Source organism: Apiotrichum porosum (assembly GCF_003942205.1).
Source record: "Apiotrichum porosum strain DSM 27194 chromosome Unknown scaffold_3, whole genome shotgun sequence".
Taxonomy (NCBI): Eukaryota; Fungi; Basidiomycota; class Tremellomycetes; order Trichosporonales; family Trichosporonaceae; genus Apiotrichum; species Apiotrichum porosum.
Genome location: NW_021167110.1, coordinates 1,381,248 through 1,397,181, shown reverse-complemented (window position 1 = coordinate 1,397,181; position 15,934 = coordinate 1,381,248). Strand labels below are relative to the sequence as shown.

General features: G+C 58.3%; 5 protein-coding genes across 5 annotated transcripts; 3 read left to right on the top strand and 2 right to left on the bottom strand.

Annotated features, from left to right (window-relative positions):
• Positions 1–61: 61 nt before the first annotated feature.
• EHS24_006109 (uncharacterized protein) lies at positions 62–3,023 on the bottom strand (the record flags this gene model as incomplete). The annotated part of the gene is made up of 3 exons (XM_028621582.1): positions 62–2,062; positions 2,102–2,605; positions 2,805–3,023. 3 exons carry the CDS (start codon positions 3,021–3,023, stop codon positions 62–64), a joined length of 2,724 nt encoding a protein of 907 aa, XP_028478034.1.
• A 335-nt stretch (positions 3,024–3,358) lies between these two features.
• Positions 3,359–4,334, top strand: EHS24_006108 (uncharacterized protein; the record flags this gene model as incomplete). Its single annotated transcript, XM_028621581.1, has 4 exons — positions 3,359–3,368; positions 3,762–3,848; positions 3,959–4,211; positions 4,271–4,334. 4 exons carry the CDS (start codon positions 3,359–3,361, stop codon positions 4,332–4,334), a joined length of 414 nt encoding a protein of 137 aa, XP_028478033.1.
• Positions 4,335–4,605: 271 nt separating this feature from the next.
• EHS24_006107 (uncharacterized protein) lies at positions 4,606–5,762 on the bottom strand (the record flags this gene model as incomplete). The annotated part of the gene is made up of 6 exons (XM_028621580.1): positions 4,606–4,667; positions 4,709–4,807; positions 4,847–4,901; positions 4,955–5,185; positions 5,223–5,408; positions 5,457–5,762. 6 exons carry the CDS (start codon positions 5,760–5,762, stop codon positions 4,606–4,608), a joined length of 939 nt encoding a protein of 312 aa, XP_028478032.1.
• A 227-nt stretch (positions 5,763–5,989) lies between these two features.
• Positions 5,990–7,890, top strand: EHS24_006106 (uncharacterized protein; the record flags this gene model as incomplete). Its single annotated transcript, XM_028621579.1, has 9 exons — positions 5,990–6,016; positions 6,067–6,204; positions 6,240–6,549; positions 6,594–6,941; positions 7,028–7,305; positions 7,391–7,487; positions 7,546–7,613; positions 7,729–7,758; positions 7,804–7,890. The coding sequence occupies 9 exons, from the start codon at positions 5,990–5,992 to the stop codon at positions 7,888–7,890; spliced, it is 1,383 nt and encodes a 460-aa protein (XP_028478031.1).
• Positions 7,891–8,660: 770 nt separating this feature from the next.
• On the top strand, positions 8,661–9,146 carry EHS24_006105 (uncharacterized protein; the record flags this gene model as incomplete). The annotated part of the gene is made up of 2 exons (XM_028621578.1): positions 8,661–8,966; positions 9,030–9,146. The coding sequence occupies 2 exons, from the start codon at positions 8,661–8,663 to the stop codon at positions 9,144–9,146; spliced, it is 423 nt and encodes a 140-aa protein (XP_028478030.1).
• Positions 9,147–15,934: the final 6,788 nt, after the last annotated feature.

The window sequence follows — 15,934 nt, the reverse complement described above, 5'->3', positions numbered from 1 at the left end:
GGTAACAAGGGCCGGCAAGCATGCACACCGCCGCGCACGCGCCGCCAATGTATCTTGAATTCTACTGCTCCTGCTGCTCGCCATCGCCCTCGAACATGTGCGCGAGGCCATCGGCCGCCTCGTCCTTGGCCGGCACGAAGACCTCGAATGCGGTCTTTTGGCCCTTGGCAAGCTGCGCATCGCGTCCCGCGGCACCGACTTTACCGAGACCAGCAGACCAGCCCTTTTCACGGGCAAACGCGGCAGGCGAGCGGTCGAGCAGGATCTCGAGGTCGGCGTCGGAAATGATCGTGTCGTCGGCGCTGGCGACGTTGATCTCCTCGCCTTCCAGGTCGAGGAGGGCACGGGCCATCTCGGCCGTGCTCTGGTGGGCACGTTCCTTCCTGCCCAACAGGACGCGGCCGTTCTCGTCCACGACCTTGCCAAACTTGCCCTGCTGGATAACGAGGGCCTCGAGCTTGCGCTTGTTGCCTGCCTTTTGCAAAATCTTGGTCTCGATGGTGTGTGCCGAGACGAGGCGGAAGACGAGGACAGGTTTGGTCTGGCCGATACGGTGGGCACGGTCCTGGGCTTGCAGGTCCATCTGGGGGTTCCAGTCCTGGTCGAAGAAAATGACAGTGTCGGCTGCGACGAGGTTGATGCCCAGACCGCCGGCGCGGGTGCTGAGCAGGAATAGCTGGGGGGCATCGGGGCTGTCGCCGCCCTCGTTGAACTCCTTCATCTGGTCGCGACGGCTCTCCTGCGACGTGTTGCCGTCAATACGGCAGACCTTCCAGCCCTTGTACAGCGTCGCCCAGTCCTCAATGACGTCAAGCATGGTGGTGAACTGCGAGAAGAGGAGCACCTTGTGCTTGGTCGCGAAGAGAGTGTCGAGCAGACGGTTCAGGAGCAGCATCTTGCCACTGGCGTTGACGAGGTTCTCGTTGATAATGAGCTCGTTCGTGTCCTCGTCGTATGGCCAGTCGAAGAGGAATGGGTGTGACGACACCTTGCGCAGTTGCATGACGAGGTTTTGCAGGCGCATGTTGTTGACCGATTTGGTAGCCTGGGCGATCGCCCACTCGCGCCCGAGCTGCGATGGAGCCTTGGAAGGAGGCGGGGTAGGGCGGTTCGCCTTCCTCTCGAGCTCACGGAGGTACTTGGAGTCGTTCTCCTCAATCTTGTAGCTCACGTCCTGCACCCGCTGGCGCATCTTGCGGCCATCGACAATCACCTCTTCCACGATCTGAGGCTCAATGTCGCACACGTCCTCAATCGCCTCAGCATCGCCATCAACGCCAGTCTTGAGGTTGATCAAGTAGCGGCGGATGTCGCGATTGACAATGGCCTGGTACAGATCCTTTTGGGGCTGTGTGAGGGGCGCGTACAGGAGGTACTCCTTCTTGGGTGGCAGGTCCTTCTCGACATCGACCTTGAGGCGACGAAGAAGGAATGGCTTGAGGATACCATGGAGCTGGTGGACGATCGAGGTCTTGTTCAGCAGGCCCTCGTTGCCCATGTCGTCAAAGTTGAACCACTGCTGGAACGAACTGAGGTCGTCGAAAATGTCGGGGAGAATAAAGTTGAGAAGTGACCACAGTTCGGCCAGGTTGTTATGCAAGGGGGTACCAGTGAGGATAAGACGGTTGGCGCTGTGGTACGACTTGAGCTCGCGAATGAGCTTGCAGTCCAGGTTCTTCAGACGGTGGCCTTCGTCGACCACGATGTACTTCCACTGATAACTGCTCAGGAATGAGCGGTCGCGCATGGTAATTTCGTAGGTGGTAATAATGATGGGGAAGGTGGCGGTAGTGTTGGCGGTGGTGCGAGAGCCGAGTGACTTGCGCCCCCTACGACCACCGGCACCGCCGGCGTCTGAGCCCTTGGGAACCTGCATGCGTGACGTACGCAGCTCGGCACGGTGCTCGGGGGTACCGTGGTACATGATGACGGGGATAGAGGGCGCAAACTTTTCGAACTCGGTCACCCAGTTATGCAGGACCGAGAGTGGACAGACAATGAGGAATGGACCCCAAGTGCCCTTTGAGCGGAGGTGTGCAAGGAAGGAGATGGTTTGAAGCGTCTGGCCGTCAGCTATACAAGCCACGTTTTATCAGCTTACCTTTCCCAGACCCATTTCATCAGCCAGGATACCGTTCAAGCCGTTCTCGTAAAGGGAGATCATCCACTGCACACCGGCGAGCTGGTAGTCGCGAAGTGTGGCGCCAGTGATGAGCGAGGGCTGGGCAAACGAGTACTGCTTGCCGTCATTGGCATCATCGTCGGCGTCGGCATCGTTCTCGAGATTGACTTCATGTTCCTCCTGGGCATTGCTTGACTCGTCCACCTCGGGTGTGTCGCGCTTGCCACTGCGGCCAGACTCGTCTGCGCGCCTGCGCTTGGCTGGGCGTGCGGACTCGTCCTCCTTTGCGCGTCCGCGCATGCCAGCGCGACCAGAGGATGGGCCGGCAGCCTCCTTCTTCTCCTTGTTCGCACGGCGGGTCGCGGCACGAGCTTCCGCCTGGGCTTTTTCGATTTGCTGGCGCTCCATACGGTCGCCAATGATCTTGGCGTAGATGGTCGATTTCTCGAGGAGAAATGAGAGGTGCGCGGTACGAGCGGAAGCCTGATCGTCGACAACGTAACCGGGGGCATCGGAAAGAATGGGAGCAAGAGATGAAGAGAGATCGGTCGCGGCAGGTGAGGATTCCATTGTTATTGTTATTGTGGCGACGACAAGACAGCAAGCGTAGATGGGAGTGAAGTATTTTGTGTCAGCATGTGGGAAGAAGATGGCTTAAAGGGGCGTGGCAATGAACACGTACCTCTGGGTCAGCTGCATCAAGGACAAGGCCGTCGTCTTCCACCTCGTCCTTAGGGACAACATCGCCCTTGGGAGCGACATCTTCGAAAGCAGGTGTCGCGGACGCGTCGGGCATCTCTGTGGCGGGCGTCCGGGGCGAGTCTGGCATGGAAGTGGAGCCCGAGGCAGCTGACGAGGCAGCAAGGGATGGGACGGCGGACTGTGCTGGCGTACGGGCCATCGGATTAGGGGGTGTCTACAGGTGACGGGGCGGGCGGGGCAAGTGGTTGATGTACAACACCGCACGAACAGGTTACGCGACCAGATCGAGAGCAAGGTGTGTCAGTCATGTCCACAGAGACGCGTACACAAGGTCACGTGATACAAGAAACCTCCTAAATGACGTGGACAACATATTCCCTATCAATTACTTTTCAATAACGCCGTGCACTTGCAAAACTCCGGTATCCGTGGCGCCTGTGAGAAATTGGTGCTGGGCCGTGGGTGCGGGTTTCGACCGTGAATGACTACGTTGGGTCTTGCTCGTCGACACACCACCACACCTCCTCGCCAAAAATGTCCAAGTGTAAGTCGACAAGCGGCCTGCCAGCGCCTCGGACAGCATGAGAAGGGATACGACTCGACAGCCCGGACCCAACACGCCGTCTCCACGACGCTCCGCGATCTCTGTGCGACCAAAGCTCGTGCCGTTGCGCGTCGAATCGAGCGCATGGGATCTGAGAGGTTGTGGAGACGACGGGGGACGGACCTGTGATCGTGCATAGCGCAGCGTGCGCGATGAGGAAGAGGAAGACGACGGCGGCGCGTCGGCGCGTGCGCTGTAGCTCGTGCAGAAAGTTGGAGGACCAGTTTCCGTGAACTGCAGAACTGGTGCCCTTCCCTAGGAGCTCGAGGGAGAAATTGTCGACATGAGCCTGGCAGGCCAGCTTCCAACCCAGATCGTGTGCTAACGATGCAGCCGCCGCCACCGGAACCAAGTTCCGCATGACCCTCGGTCTCCCCGTCGGCGCCGTCATGAACTGCGCTGACAACTCGGGTGCCAAGAGTGAGTTTGCCAAAGCTAGAGCGCGGGAGGCCATTCACGCGACTTTTGGTCCGGCGGCCTCCTACACTGTGCTCAAAACTATGGGGAGCTACAGTGTGCTAACGCGCTAGACCTCTACGTCATCTCGGTCGTCGGCTTCGGTGCCCGCCTCAACCGTCTCCCCGCCGCCGCCGCCGGTGACATGGTCATGGCTTCGGTCAAGAAGGGAAAGCCTGAGCTCCGTAAGAAGGTCATGCCCGCCGTTATCTGCCGTCAGCGCAAGGCCTGGCGCCGCAGGGACGGTGTCTTCCTCTACTTCGAGGACAACGCCGGTGTCATCGTCAACGCCAAGGGCGAGATGAAGGGTTCGGCCATCAACGGCCCGTGAGTGTTTTCTTTGAAACTTTCAAAACTTTTAGCAGAGTGCTGACTTTGCCTTCCAGCGTCGCCAAGGAGTGCGCCGACCTCTGGCCCCGTATTGCCTCGAACGCCGGCACTGTCGTCTAAACGCGATTCCGGATTTAGGGGGATACATTGGTGTACGATGCACGAGCTTATATCACCACGCGGTGGCTGCATGATGCCGCCTCCAGGAGCAGTGAATTGGAATCGGGTTGCATGTTGCGGAGAAGCAATTGGGGGTGAAGCTGACCGGGCCAAGGACATGATGGCTAACATTTATGCATAGAGGTTGAACGCGGGCGGGGTGTGGGTATACAGGACACTACGAGGGGAACGCCCTGGTCGCGATGCTCGAAGTGTGCGGATTGTCTGCTCGTTAGAGCCTCTTGAGGCCATACACAAAGCCAGCGATTCCCGCGAGATAGGCAATGGCGATCGCTTCATGGTCAGTATGCTGCTCAACGTCGCCAGAGACATACAGAGCTTGCGCTTGGGGTTGCGTTCTATGGCACCTGCGATGTCGGGCAGGCCCATGTAGTTGCAGAAGATGTGGGCAGCCATGGACGGAACAACGGAGCCTGGAACATCAGTTTCACACTGGCACTGGCTTGACGTACCAGTACGGAGGTAGAGATATGATGCGTACCAGCCAAAGAGGCTGGTGTAGCCCAGCTGGAACACTGCAGGTCAGCTTGGCTCTCTCCAGATCACAACTTTGCACGTACCGGCACTGGCAGTTGCTGAGATGGCGGCGCGGCGGGTGCTGCCAAGCTGACGGAACACCTCAACAGCATGGTGAACGTGGGCTGGTCGTTAGCTAGCTGGACACATGAGAAAGACTCACCAAGGCCGAACCACAGGGGCGTCCCAAAGACGATCCACTTGGGGGACAGGTGGCCAAGAAGCGAAACGGCGATGATGCAGGAGCGGAATGAGAGCTCCTCGGTCAACGGGCCCTGCAGTTTCAGCACATATACACAGCCTTCCACGTACAATGACATAGTTGCGCTGCTCAGTCAGACCAAACTCGAGCGGTTCGGCATTATGCTGGCCGGGCAGTGTTCCGTCGAGGAATGAGGAGTACAGGGGTCCGATAAAGAGCAAAGGTGCGAGGAGGTAGGCCAGAGGGTTGCGGATCGCTGCTGTGCTAAGACCCAAAAGGCGGATTGTAGCCTTGAGCTGTCGACGTTAGTCCCCATCAATGATGGCCACCGAAGGTTGACTCACGGCGCCTTTAAACTCCAAGTTGCCAGTCCTCTTAACGGTCCAGAATACACCAGCCATACACAGGCGCGTCGTACTAATGACCGCCTTCATGCGCAGGCGCATCGTCGCTGGGTGGTTACGGTGTCCTGGTGGAGGGTAGGCCGGCTCGTTGGGCGCGGCGGTCTTGGTGCCAAAGAAGTGCTGCGCGACATATAGGCCACCAACGTAGGCTCCCGTCACCCCAAACGCCAGCGTCTGGGCCAACTGGGGGGAGATACCCGTTGCCAGAGGCGCGGGGAGCGCCAGGATGGGGCTGATGACGCTCATGACCGCGAGTACTGGTGGGTGCAATGCCGAGAAGTGAAGTGCAAAACGATCAATGAACAGAGAGAACAATGAGTCCGGGCTGATATGACGCTCGGATCTGAGCACGATCCCAAGATTCCGGCGCGCAGTGGTTTGGGCCCCGCACTTTTGCCATCCGGCGCGTCTCATGTCGCCATGCTGTCACCGTCGCTTCGTCACTACATCCACCATCCACTTCCTCGCCACCCATGAGTGAAGACAACAGTCTACAACGAGTGCGTCTACTCAACATAGGATTACCATCCCATCAAAGCTGACTTGACAGGCCCATCAACTGAGTGCCCAGGCGTCCGTGCTTATCCGGCCACCAGATGCCAACGCGGCGACACTTGGACGTGCACTAGCGGCCTATAACGCGGCTGCCGACCTCTTCGAGAAGGCCGGTACAGCTACAGACGCCTCTGTGAGTAATATTGTCACGCTTCGCTGACTCATGAGAACCGAGGAACTCTTCGTATGCTCACGGTTCAACACCGCAAGCTCGCACGAGACCTCGAGAGACGTATCTCCAACGTCGGTTCCGCTTCAGCGCCGCCGTCCCCCCTCACCGCAAATACCGACCTGCACGGCAGTTCCGTACCACGGAGAGCATCCACATCGTCACGGGCGACAGCGACTCCATCGCCAACCCATGCCGCCGGTGGATCCAGTAGCCTTGGTCCTCGCCCGCTTACTCCACGTCGCTCGTCCGCTAGCGCCGGTGTCACCCACAATGCCGGTCACGGTGCGGCGCTTGGATCTGGATTTGGTATGTGATCCTTTGCAGCAAAGTGCGCGCGACTGACATATCAGCTGTGCATCCGGCGAACGCGCGTTCTGTGCCGCCCTTCTCGCTACGACCAGTCGGCGATGACGGCTCCGCCTCGGCAGGCACCAGTGGTGTCCCGGCGCCGTTTGTGTCACCCGGCAGCCCGTACGACCTACATTCCAGCTCATCGAGCAGCGACCAGCCAGACGAGTCCTTCCTTCTTCCTGGGGCAATTCCAGAATCGAGTGATCCATTCTCACGGTTCTGGGGCATGCTCGAGAACATGTTGGAGGAGATTAGCATGCCAAAGGCGCTCACTACGGCTCCGCTAGATGTGCCGCCTTTGCCCGCCGGACCGAACCGTGCGCATCGTGCCAAGCACAAGACCAACAGTAAGGGAAAAGGTAATGTATCGGACAGGCCGTGGGGATCCCCGGCTTTTGTTGGTGTGGACACGCTGAAGCTGACCGAATGTTAGAACGGAGCCCGTCACCTTCAGAGTCGTTCTATGTTGTACCCCGCGACCACAACCGAAATGCGGCCCCCGAACTGACGGGTATTGGGCCGGCCCGCAAGTCATCTCCGTCTGTCAAAACCAATGAAGAGTTGCAGTTGGAAAACGAATCGCTGCGCGCTTCCCTTGACGCCTTGGCTGTGCATGCTCACAAGCTCGATCTGGCCAACCGTGCCTTCAAGGAGCGAGACCAGGAGCGAGACATGCTCGTTCGATCAGTTGTGACTGGGGTTCGCAGAGAAGTGCGTGCTGTTTGTTCAACAAAAACAAAACAAAAGACAGAAAGAAAGAGGCGGCTCGCAGTAGGCACGCTTGCTGACGCAACAGGCTCAAAGGGCGCGACATGATCAGGAGGTCCAGCGGTCGCAAATGCTGGCTTCGATCGCAGAGGGACCTGGCCAGCCTCCCAGCCAACCTGTTGCAGGTACGTGACTCGACGCGGATTATCTCTCTGACCACACATGCTGACGCCATCCGTAAAGCACTGCGGACTAGAATTGTGGAACTTGAAGAAGAGGTCAAGCAGGTTAAGGGGGAGAACGACAAGCTCGTAGGTTTGGGGGGGGGGGGGGGGGGGGGGGGGGCATCAAACAGCCTCGCGCCACATACCCCGTCCCCTGCGTCCCCCATGGGTTGTTCTTTGGCATGCTGACGGGGAACAACAGCGCACGCAGCTCGACAAGTTCAAAGAAAAGGTACGGGCGTCAAGGGGAGACATAGTGTGGCTAACGGCTCTACAGTGGGACAAACTCAAAGCCAAGAAGGAGGCCAAAGTCGCGGCGGCAAAGCTGGTGCGGACTTCACGCAGCCCAGAGCCAGGGACATGAAGGCAGTAGGTCTTGGGGCAGTCAAGTAGTGAAACTGCAGCAAAACATATGAAAGGGGGAGATATGTAGGTACGCTGTGTGAAGTCTGGATCTCCGGCAATCGAGGCGGCGGCGTCTTTTGTGTGGTGGTGGCACGACAGCGCCGGCAGCCGTGGACCGACACGACTTTCACTCTGCTTCTCCCGAGACTGCCGAGGTGCGCGTCTACTTTGCTCGCCTTTTGTCCCCGAGCCAGTCCGGGATCCGAGAGTAAGACTAGTTTATGAGGAGAAAACTCGGAGCCAGATGGGCCCAGTGTTGTTGCAGATTCTGACATTCCACCGGTCATCACGGCACGCACCGTGTGTGTGTGTGTGTGCACTGGTGTCGGCTCAACTTCATGTCGCCGAGGCGGAGCAACACGGCCGTAAGCGACTGCGTTTAGCGCCAGCGTCCCTCACTCCTCGTCTCCTGGGTGTTGCTGTCAGCCAAAGGGTACAGGGGTCAGTGCGTCACAAGACAAAAAAAGAAAAAAAGAAAAGAAAAAAGCCGGTCGTACTTTGTGGAGACATTGTGCGCCAGATGCCGCTGCATCGTTCCGCACCGCGCGCGCAGGACGAGTGCGAGGCAAACATAAGGGGGTGGCGACTGTGTCTCGGAATCGTCTGAACTCGTTCGCTTTCAACTCGGCGTCGCGTGCCTCAGTAGCAGAGTGGATCTCCGAGGACAAGAGGCGACGGCAGCGTGGAGCCCCTCCTCGGTTCACCGTTCGGTATGACGCACACACACAAATGTCTGAGCCATTCCCAGCGGCCGGCGCGAGAACAGGCTCAATAGGTGACACAGATCGAGCTCGACACGTGTGCCACATGTCCTCCAATTCAGCATCTCTTACATCTGGCACACTCACCATCTCCTGCGCAGCTGTTATTCTTTCGCGCACGGCCAAGCCCTTCCTCTCCCCTATGGCCAATGTTGCTTCCAGGCAAGGTTGGGCCGGCGCCGGTGGACTACTCATGGCGTTGACAGGCTTGCCGGAATTCCGTTCGGACGACGGCTCTTCGGGTCCAGCGGACGTCACGAAGCGGACTGTTCAGGTCTATCCACAAGGGAATGAGCGGCAGTGGCACTCAAAGCTTGAAGCTTAGCAGACGTTGCAGGAGGGGGAGGGGAGGCGTGGTGGTTGGAGGCGCTCTGAGGATGAGCTGGGCACAGGCTTGGTCCCTGCAACGGCCCCCCGACACCCCTGCGGCTCTGGAGCTCTAGACGTCGGTTAAAAGGTGGCTGTGTGTAGGCAAAAGGGGCGTTTTGGCCTTGCGCTCCGACCACCCCACCATATGCCGCCAGAACGTCGGCGTCCGGTTCGCCCTACATGGACACACCCGTTGCGACAAACGCGGTGGCCGACCAACGCACGCCTCGCCTAGGGCTTGCAAAGCTCGTGAACTGCGGCTGACTGCCCGTGAGTGCATAAGTGGTTGGAGCCAGACGCTGCGAACGTAGGTATCAGGACATTCAGATCCAAGGATTCACCGCGGTTGGAGGGAACCGCAAGTGTGGATGAGGTGTGAAATGGTGGCCTGAACAGCTGAGCTGCCAGGGCAACGAGGAAACTTGCGCTGGGAGGCGAGCCCACCGTGTCCAACTGCTCACGATGTTGTGGGTATCATCAATGGTCCTGGTCCTCTACACGTACCCCGTCTAGAGGCGGTCGTGTCTCGTCTCGTCCAAGAGTCAGAAGTGGATACGGAATGCCTAGTCGACGGTGGCCAGGAATCAGGGTATCTGCCGATTGTTCCCAGGTGCGTAATGGCAACGTTCCTGCGTGCCAGCAGCGAGTATGAGGGCTGGTAGCAAGATGATGGGTGTGGGTGTAGGGATCCAGGCAATTTCGGCCCACCTACGCTACAGGGCGGGCCGTGTTGTTTGTCACCAAGCGACATCGGTCCGTCGGGAACATGTCCGACATGCGGTCGTCGGCCGGAAGCACACGGACCGGGAGGTGTGGGGGGGCGGGGGGCCATATGCTTCCCTGGTCAGCCCAGTGAATATCAATAGCTCTTTGGGAGGGACAGGTTAGTCGTAGATGGGGTTAAGATTATGTTCTGAAGCGGGCGACTGGTCTTTGGTGAGATGAGAAGAAGCACAACAAACGAGGAATGTCAGCCGCCACTTGTTGACACTAAATGCGTGCAGAGAAGATCGCCGAGGCCTGAGACGGAAGCGCCGCATCATGTTAAGCCATACCGCGATATGGGACGAGGACTAGGCTCAGAACATTGTGTCATGCGGACCAACACCTCCGCCTTGAGCCCACCAGGGGAGGTGGAGCAATCTGACGCAAGGGCAGGAGGAAGGGTATTTCGTTCTGATGGCGTTCACGTCGGCGACGGACCTTTTGACAGTTGCACTTCGTGGGACCTGGAACAAACACACACACAAATGGCGTCGTGGAGTACAAGCGGGACCCAGGGGGGGCCGTCAGTAAACGTTAGGCTTTGCCAGAAACAGGTGCGGTGGTGTGCGGGGCGGCGCGCATGGCTGGTCGTTCCTTGCGTGTGGCGTTGGTATAGCCCTTGCAGCTGCCTCTGCATACCTTGCCGTCGTTTTGCCCGTGCACCGGGGCGTCTGCGAGGAACTCGAGTGGGTCATGGTGAACTGAATGACATGGGAAGGCCGAGAACTGGTGCGAGAGTAGTTCTAGAGATGTTGAGCGAGTCTCCGTCCATGAGGTCCATTTTGAGGACCAATCCTCTTTTCCTTGGACATGATCTCAAACGTCCGTTGGCGGGGGTGGCGTCGGGCCTCGGTCCTTTGGGTGCGCGGGCATGGCTCTTGCGCTTTCAACCTTTCAACTGCCGCCTAGTGGACGCGTGGACGGGTGTATGCGAAGAGGCAGAGACGACGGTACGACCGGGGTTGGAAAGGTGGGGAAGGGAATGCGAAGGTATGCAACGCGTGTAGTGCAGGTTCATTCCATGGCTTAGGCGTTCCAGGGCGATGGGTGGCGTTGGATATGACCCCCCGATGCCTGAAGCTGTACACTCTCGCTACCTTGGCAGGCAAGAGGCCTGCGGCGCCGTTCTCGTGGGCGAAGCCGGCGGGGGGGGGGGGGGTCTGGGCATTGGGCTGTCCACTGGCCACTGGCCACTGGGGCCACTGAGAGACGAGAGCGGGTCTCTGGCACAGTGGTCCTGTCGACCTTGCCCCGAGCAAGTGGGCGGTGGGGGGGTTGCCTGTGCGCATTGAGGTACAGTGTGAGCCCATGAGCCATGAGTAGTCAAGGAATAAGAACGCCCAGATAGCCGGGCGCGCTGTGTCTCCCGCTCACCACCTGTGCGCACACTCGATCTACAGCATCGTTACCCACCTCCGACACAACTGTCCGCACTGTTTGCGCGAGCGCCCCCGCTTCTCTCTTCCTCAATCTCCGCCTACTTCGTCCGCTGTCTTTGAACTTTCACACAATACGCACCTATACGCACTTCCCAAAAAAAGGACGCCAGCAGAAAGAAGCGAACAGGCGTGTGTGTCAAAGACGACTGAAGCTTCCCGCAATCTGTGCCCAACGAAACGCACGGCCCCCAGCGCGTCGAGCGTAGTTTGTCCTCGGCACTGCGTCACGTCAAACCCCACCGAACGCCGCATCTAACAGGTGATCAGCTTGCATTGCCTGCAGAAATCTGTCAGCGATACTCAAGGGTCAAGCTCACTCCTGCCGCCAAGGGGAACGTCAAGAAACACGTTTGGTCCGCGGAAGTGGACACATGCCCAACAGTGTTGCCAAACTCTATCTTCTGTCGCCACCTCCGTAACGACGGCTGCCACTGCACGACCACCAGCGGCTAGCAGCAGCACATCGGACGGCGAGCTAGTTCACATCGACAGCTCGTACAACCCACCCCAATTGTCGACGGGCCCATTCCTGTCAACGAACCCAGAAAACTCTTGGCTGCCGTGACTGAGGCCCACAACATCGGATCACTGCATCACATCACCGTATCGCCATCCGGTCTCGTCATCTGGACTCTGCTGTCCACCAAGATCAACCTCAGACCAATCGCTCCCTGTCCGCCAGCCTTCCCTGCGCACCAGCCCTCGCACAATTCAAGCTACGCATCACACCTCTCCCTCATTCAACAGTATCCCCCCGGTGACCCTCCGTTCTTTCACTGGAACTCCCACAGAGCCTGCGGCCGCCTTGAGCTCCCACTCGAAATAGTTGCGTGCGAACACCCACACGTACATCTCCACCTGTGTCGAGTTTCGTCCTGCCTAAACCGGGCTTCATCACTGCGTACGTCGTTTATGTCTGATCACCGTGGTGGCGCGCATGGCGCGTACGCAAGCCCACGTTGCTGACCACGCAGCAGTTGTTCCGCGTCTTGGAGTTCCGTCTCCTGCAGTCGTGTGCCTTCATCTGGACGCCTCTCATCGCCTTTGTTGGCGGCACTGGCAAGTACACACTCATTGGTGCAATTTGGTCGTCCCGGACGCCCCTTCTACTCCTCAACCTTGCGCCTACATACGTGTGGCCGATACCTCAGGGTTATATATACCAACTGGGAAGTGGTGTGTGGCTCGTCTGGCCCGTTGACCACTGTGCTCCCAAGGTTGTCCTTAGTAGTGTTCAACAAGTCATTTCGGCTGTGTCCTCGCCTCCGCGTGTATCCTGCCTGACCTGGTTCCTGTCGTTTCGAGGCCCCGCGGTGAACGCGCTGTATCCAGCACACCAGCAACAGCTCATCGACTCATCGATCACCCTTGTTGTGCTCAAGTGCCGGATCCCCCGCGCTGCCCCACAGCGTGCTCGCCTGGTCTGCCTCCTCGGTGACCATCACAAGGTCTAGCCGGACCCCCCGTGATCCAGATAGTCCAGATCTGGACGTATCCCTGTCAAGCCCGACCCACTTCCTGATCGCCCTTTGGTGATCGTTAGCGTGGCGTGGGCTTCCTGGAACGCACCAGCAGTATCTTCTCCAACCCCGCACCACCTCGCCCCCACAGCCGTCGACGTCATTCCGTACAGGTTCACCGGACGCTGTGCTTGTTTTGACGGACCTGCACTCTACTTTGTGCTTTCTGTCGCACCTCCCCACTTGCCCTCCCCGCAGCAGCAATTCCACTCCACTCAACTTCTTGCCTGGCGCCACCTCCGCTTGATTTCCCACCCTTTCTCCTCTGAGGATTTCCCCCGTTGCGTTGCTCTCCCTGGTCTCGGCACACCTTAGTGGTCCAATCATAAACTCAAAAAGTGGTTCCAGAGAAGAAGTCGCACACAGGCACTCGGGCACCAGACCAGTGTGATTGCGTGTCCGTTCTCCGCCCAGTCGACCTACAGATTTGGAGAACAAGCGTGACAGACTTGGTGTCCTGGCGAGCATTGCGAGTCCAGCTGCCACATAGCCTGGCCAACGGCGTGCCCCGGACCATTCATTTATCGGCCTGTTGTTCGTCGACCTCGTCTTCTCCTCCCCCTCAACTTTGAACCAACGACCCCACACAATCCACAGGTTTACGTCCTTTGCTCCCCGTTTTTATACTCTTTCTCTTCGTCTCCTCGCTCTCTCGAACTCGTTCGCTATTCTTCGACTCTCGATTCTTCGCACTTGGAAAATTGTTGGCAGGCCAGTCACACACCTAGCTGGCATCTTAGTAAGTTGACATTGTCTTCGTTCTTCCTGTTGTGTCTCTCCCTTTCTCCACAAATTTCTGGAAGGAGTGGCTTGTTGCGTTTCTTCTGTTCTTCTTGATCTGCCCACGCCGGCTTGTTCCGTTTACTCGTTCAAAGAGGTTGCGGCACACAGGCAGGCTGCGGTGTTGCATCCCGCAATGCCTACCAACTTTGATTTGAGGTCCAAACCCCGCCCCCCTTCCGAGTACCCCACGCGTCGCGACTGTGTGAGACATATGGCAGCCACGGTACCCGCTACCCCTCCGTACCCGGCTTGACATCTCATCGGGCTGGACTGCTTACCAGGCTTGTGGCAGCAAGCCTGGTTGCGCTTTGCTCTTCCATTATTTCCATGTTTCGAACCATACACCGGTGTGATTACCCAATCTACGGCGGAGTTGATGACGACCGAACTGGAACTGACACACACACGAGATAGCAAAACCCATTCGGAGCCTTATCAACCTTCAACGCGAACACACGCGATCGTCACACGATCCCAGCACGCGAGCCTTTCCCGCCTTTCTGTAACCCACCCATCCTTGACTTTCGGACTTGACAAAACAAAGCTACGACTCGCAACTTTCATCCCGCCTCTCTTCAGTTGCATCCGACGTACGTATGCTGTGGACGCCGGGGTGTCATCGTTTCTTATAGTTTACAGGGACATTTCTGTGCGCCACTGTCCAAGACGGGAGCGCCAACCCTCCCATTCACACCAACTTCGTAGGGTTCGATCCTTTCAAAGTGAGTACGTGCTTCCAGGATATCCATCTGGGTTCATTTCCGCGATGTTTTACCGTTCATCGTGCTGTGCGGAGCTCGGCGTCTGTTATGTGCCGGGGCTAAGAGGCCTCGGCCTAACAGGGGGGCATTTAGTGATGGTCTCCGACACTTGTCGGAACGTGCTTTGGAGGTTTAAGCTGCAGACCACCAACCTCGCGGTCGATTGGCAAAGCGTTGTCGTGGCATGGCATTCATGCGACCGGATACGTCCGGAGCCGGGGGAAGGTGTGCATGCCGCGACATGACAACGTTACGCCTGTCGTCCAGTCAGTCGGGTTTCGAGCGGCGAAGTGCTTGGCGCTCTCCCGCCAAAGTGACGACCACCACGTCTCAGGTCGGTGTTGTCTGTTTGGGGTGACTGCTGTATCCACGAAAGCATTCGCGGTGCCGCCTACCCCCGTCGTTGACCCAGGAGTGTTACACGCCACGGGGAGTGACAGTACAACGACGCGTTGTTTACGCTGGATACGGCTGCCGTTTTCTGGGAGGGAAATGGCACGGGGGTGGGGTAACGTTACAGATGAGCAAGACTGCGTTCTTCTGCTGCGCGGTCCTGCCCCGAGTTTCCAAGCATGTGGGCAACGTGTCGTCGTAGTGCCTTGCACACTTCGCGGGTCTGGCTGTTCACATCGACACAGGCACTGTTGGTCTCGCGGTCTCGCTGTTGGCCATTTTGCCGTTTCCGTTCCTTGGGAAATGCAGACCACATCACACTGGTCTGACCTCTTTACCCCTCCGAGTTTCTAGAAGACCTAACGCTGACAGTTAAGCAGTCACTACGTTTGAGCAACAAGTGAACGTTTTAGCCTTGCAACAGACCGACAAACTCTGATTCTGAGGCAAAACCCGTCCTCGCGACTGTCAAAAAACTTGGTATCTGTTACTCGCCACCAGCCACTTCGTGCCGTTGGACACAACGAGAACTTGACCACAAGTCTTATTCCGTCCTCGGTTTCTCTGTGTTGGCCCCGTCAATCCGACCTCATCTGTGGCTGTGGGTCCAGGCCGTTTTTTTTTATACATTTTGACGGCACGTCCTTTACGAAGGCCGCAACCTTCCGGCATAGCGCGTCCTGGTTTGGTGCCGTCGCAAGGTGAGTGGACAGATATTTTGTGGCTGAGAGGGTGTCCGGTGTGTGGCGCTTTTTTGGTGGACGGCCGTGGATCCGTGGAGAGGGAGAAAAGTGACGTGCATTGGCAAGGAGGGCGGCCAGCGTCTCCCCTGGCGCCTGGCGCATGGCCACAAGGTTGGCGCTGGAGGTAGAAGGGAGAGCGCATGGACTGGGGTCTAGTTCGGGTGAATGGCCCAGCGCTGCGTGTAAACTCTATCCCGCCTCCCTGACACTGGAGACGGCTGATTGGCGAAGGCCAAGGCGAGTGAAATGATGGCGGAAGGATGGGGGGGCCAAACCAGCGGGACTGTGTCTGCAGGCACCAACAGGGCAGTCCCGGCGTAGAGGAACGGCGAGCGCAAGGGTGGGTCGGTGACAATGTGCCCGCTGGCATGCGACCAAGGCGTGAAAAGTGGGGGGGGGGAGGGGAGGCAAGCTTGGGCGGGGGGCGACTGGGGCGACGGCGGTGTGAGGGGTAGAGGGGGGAGGAGAT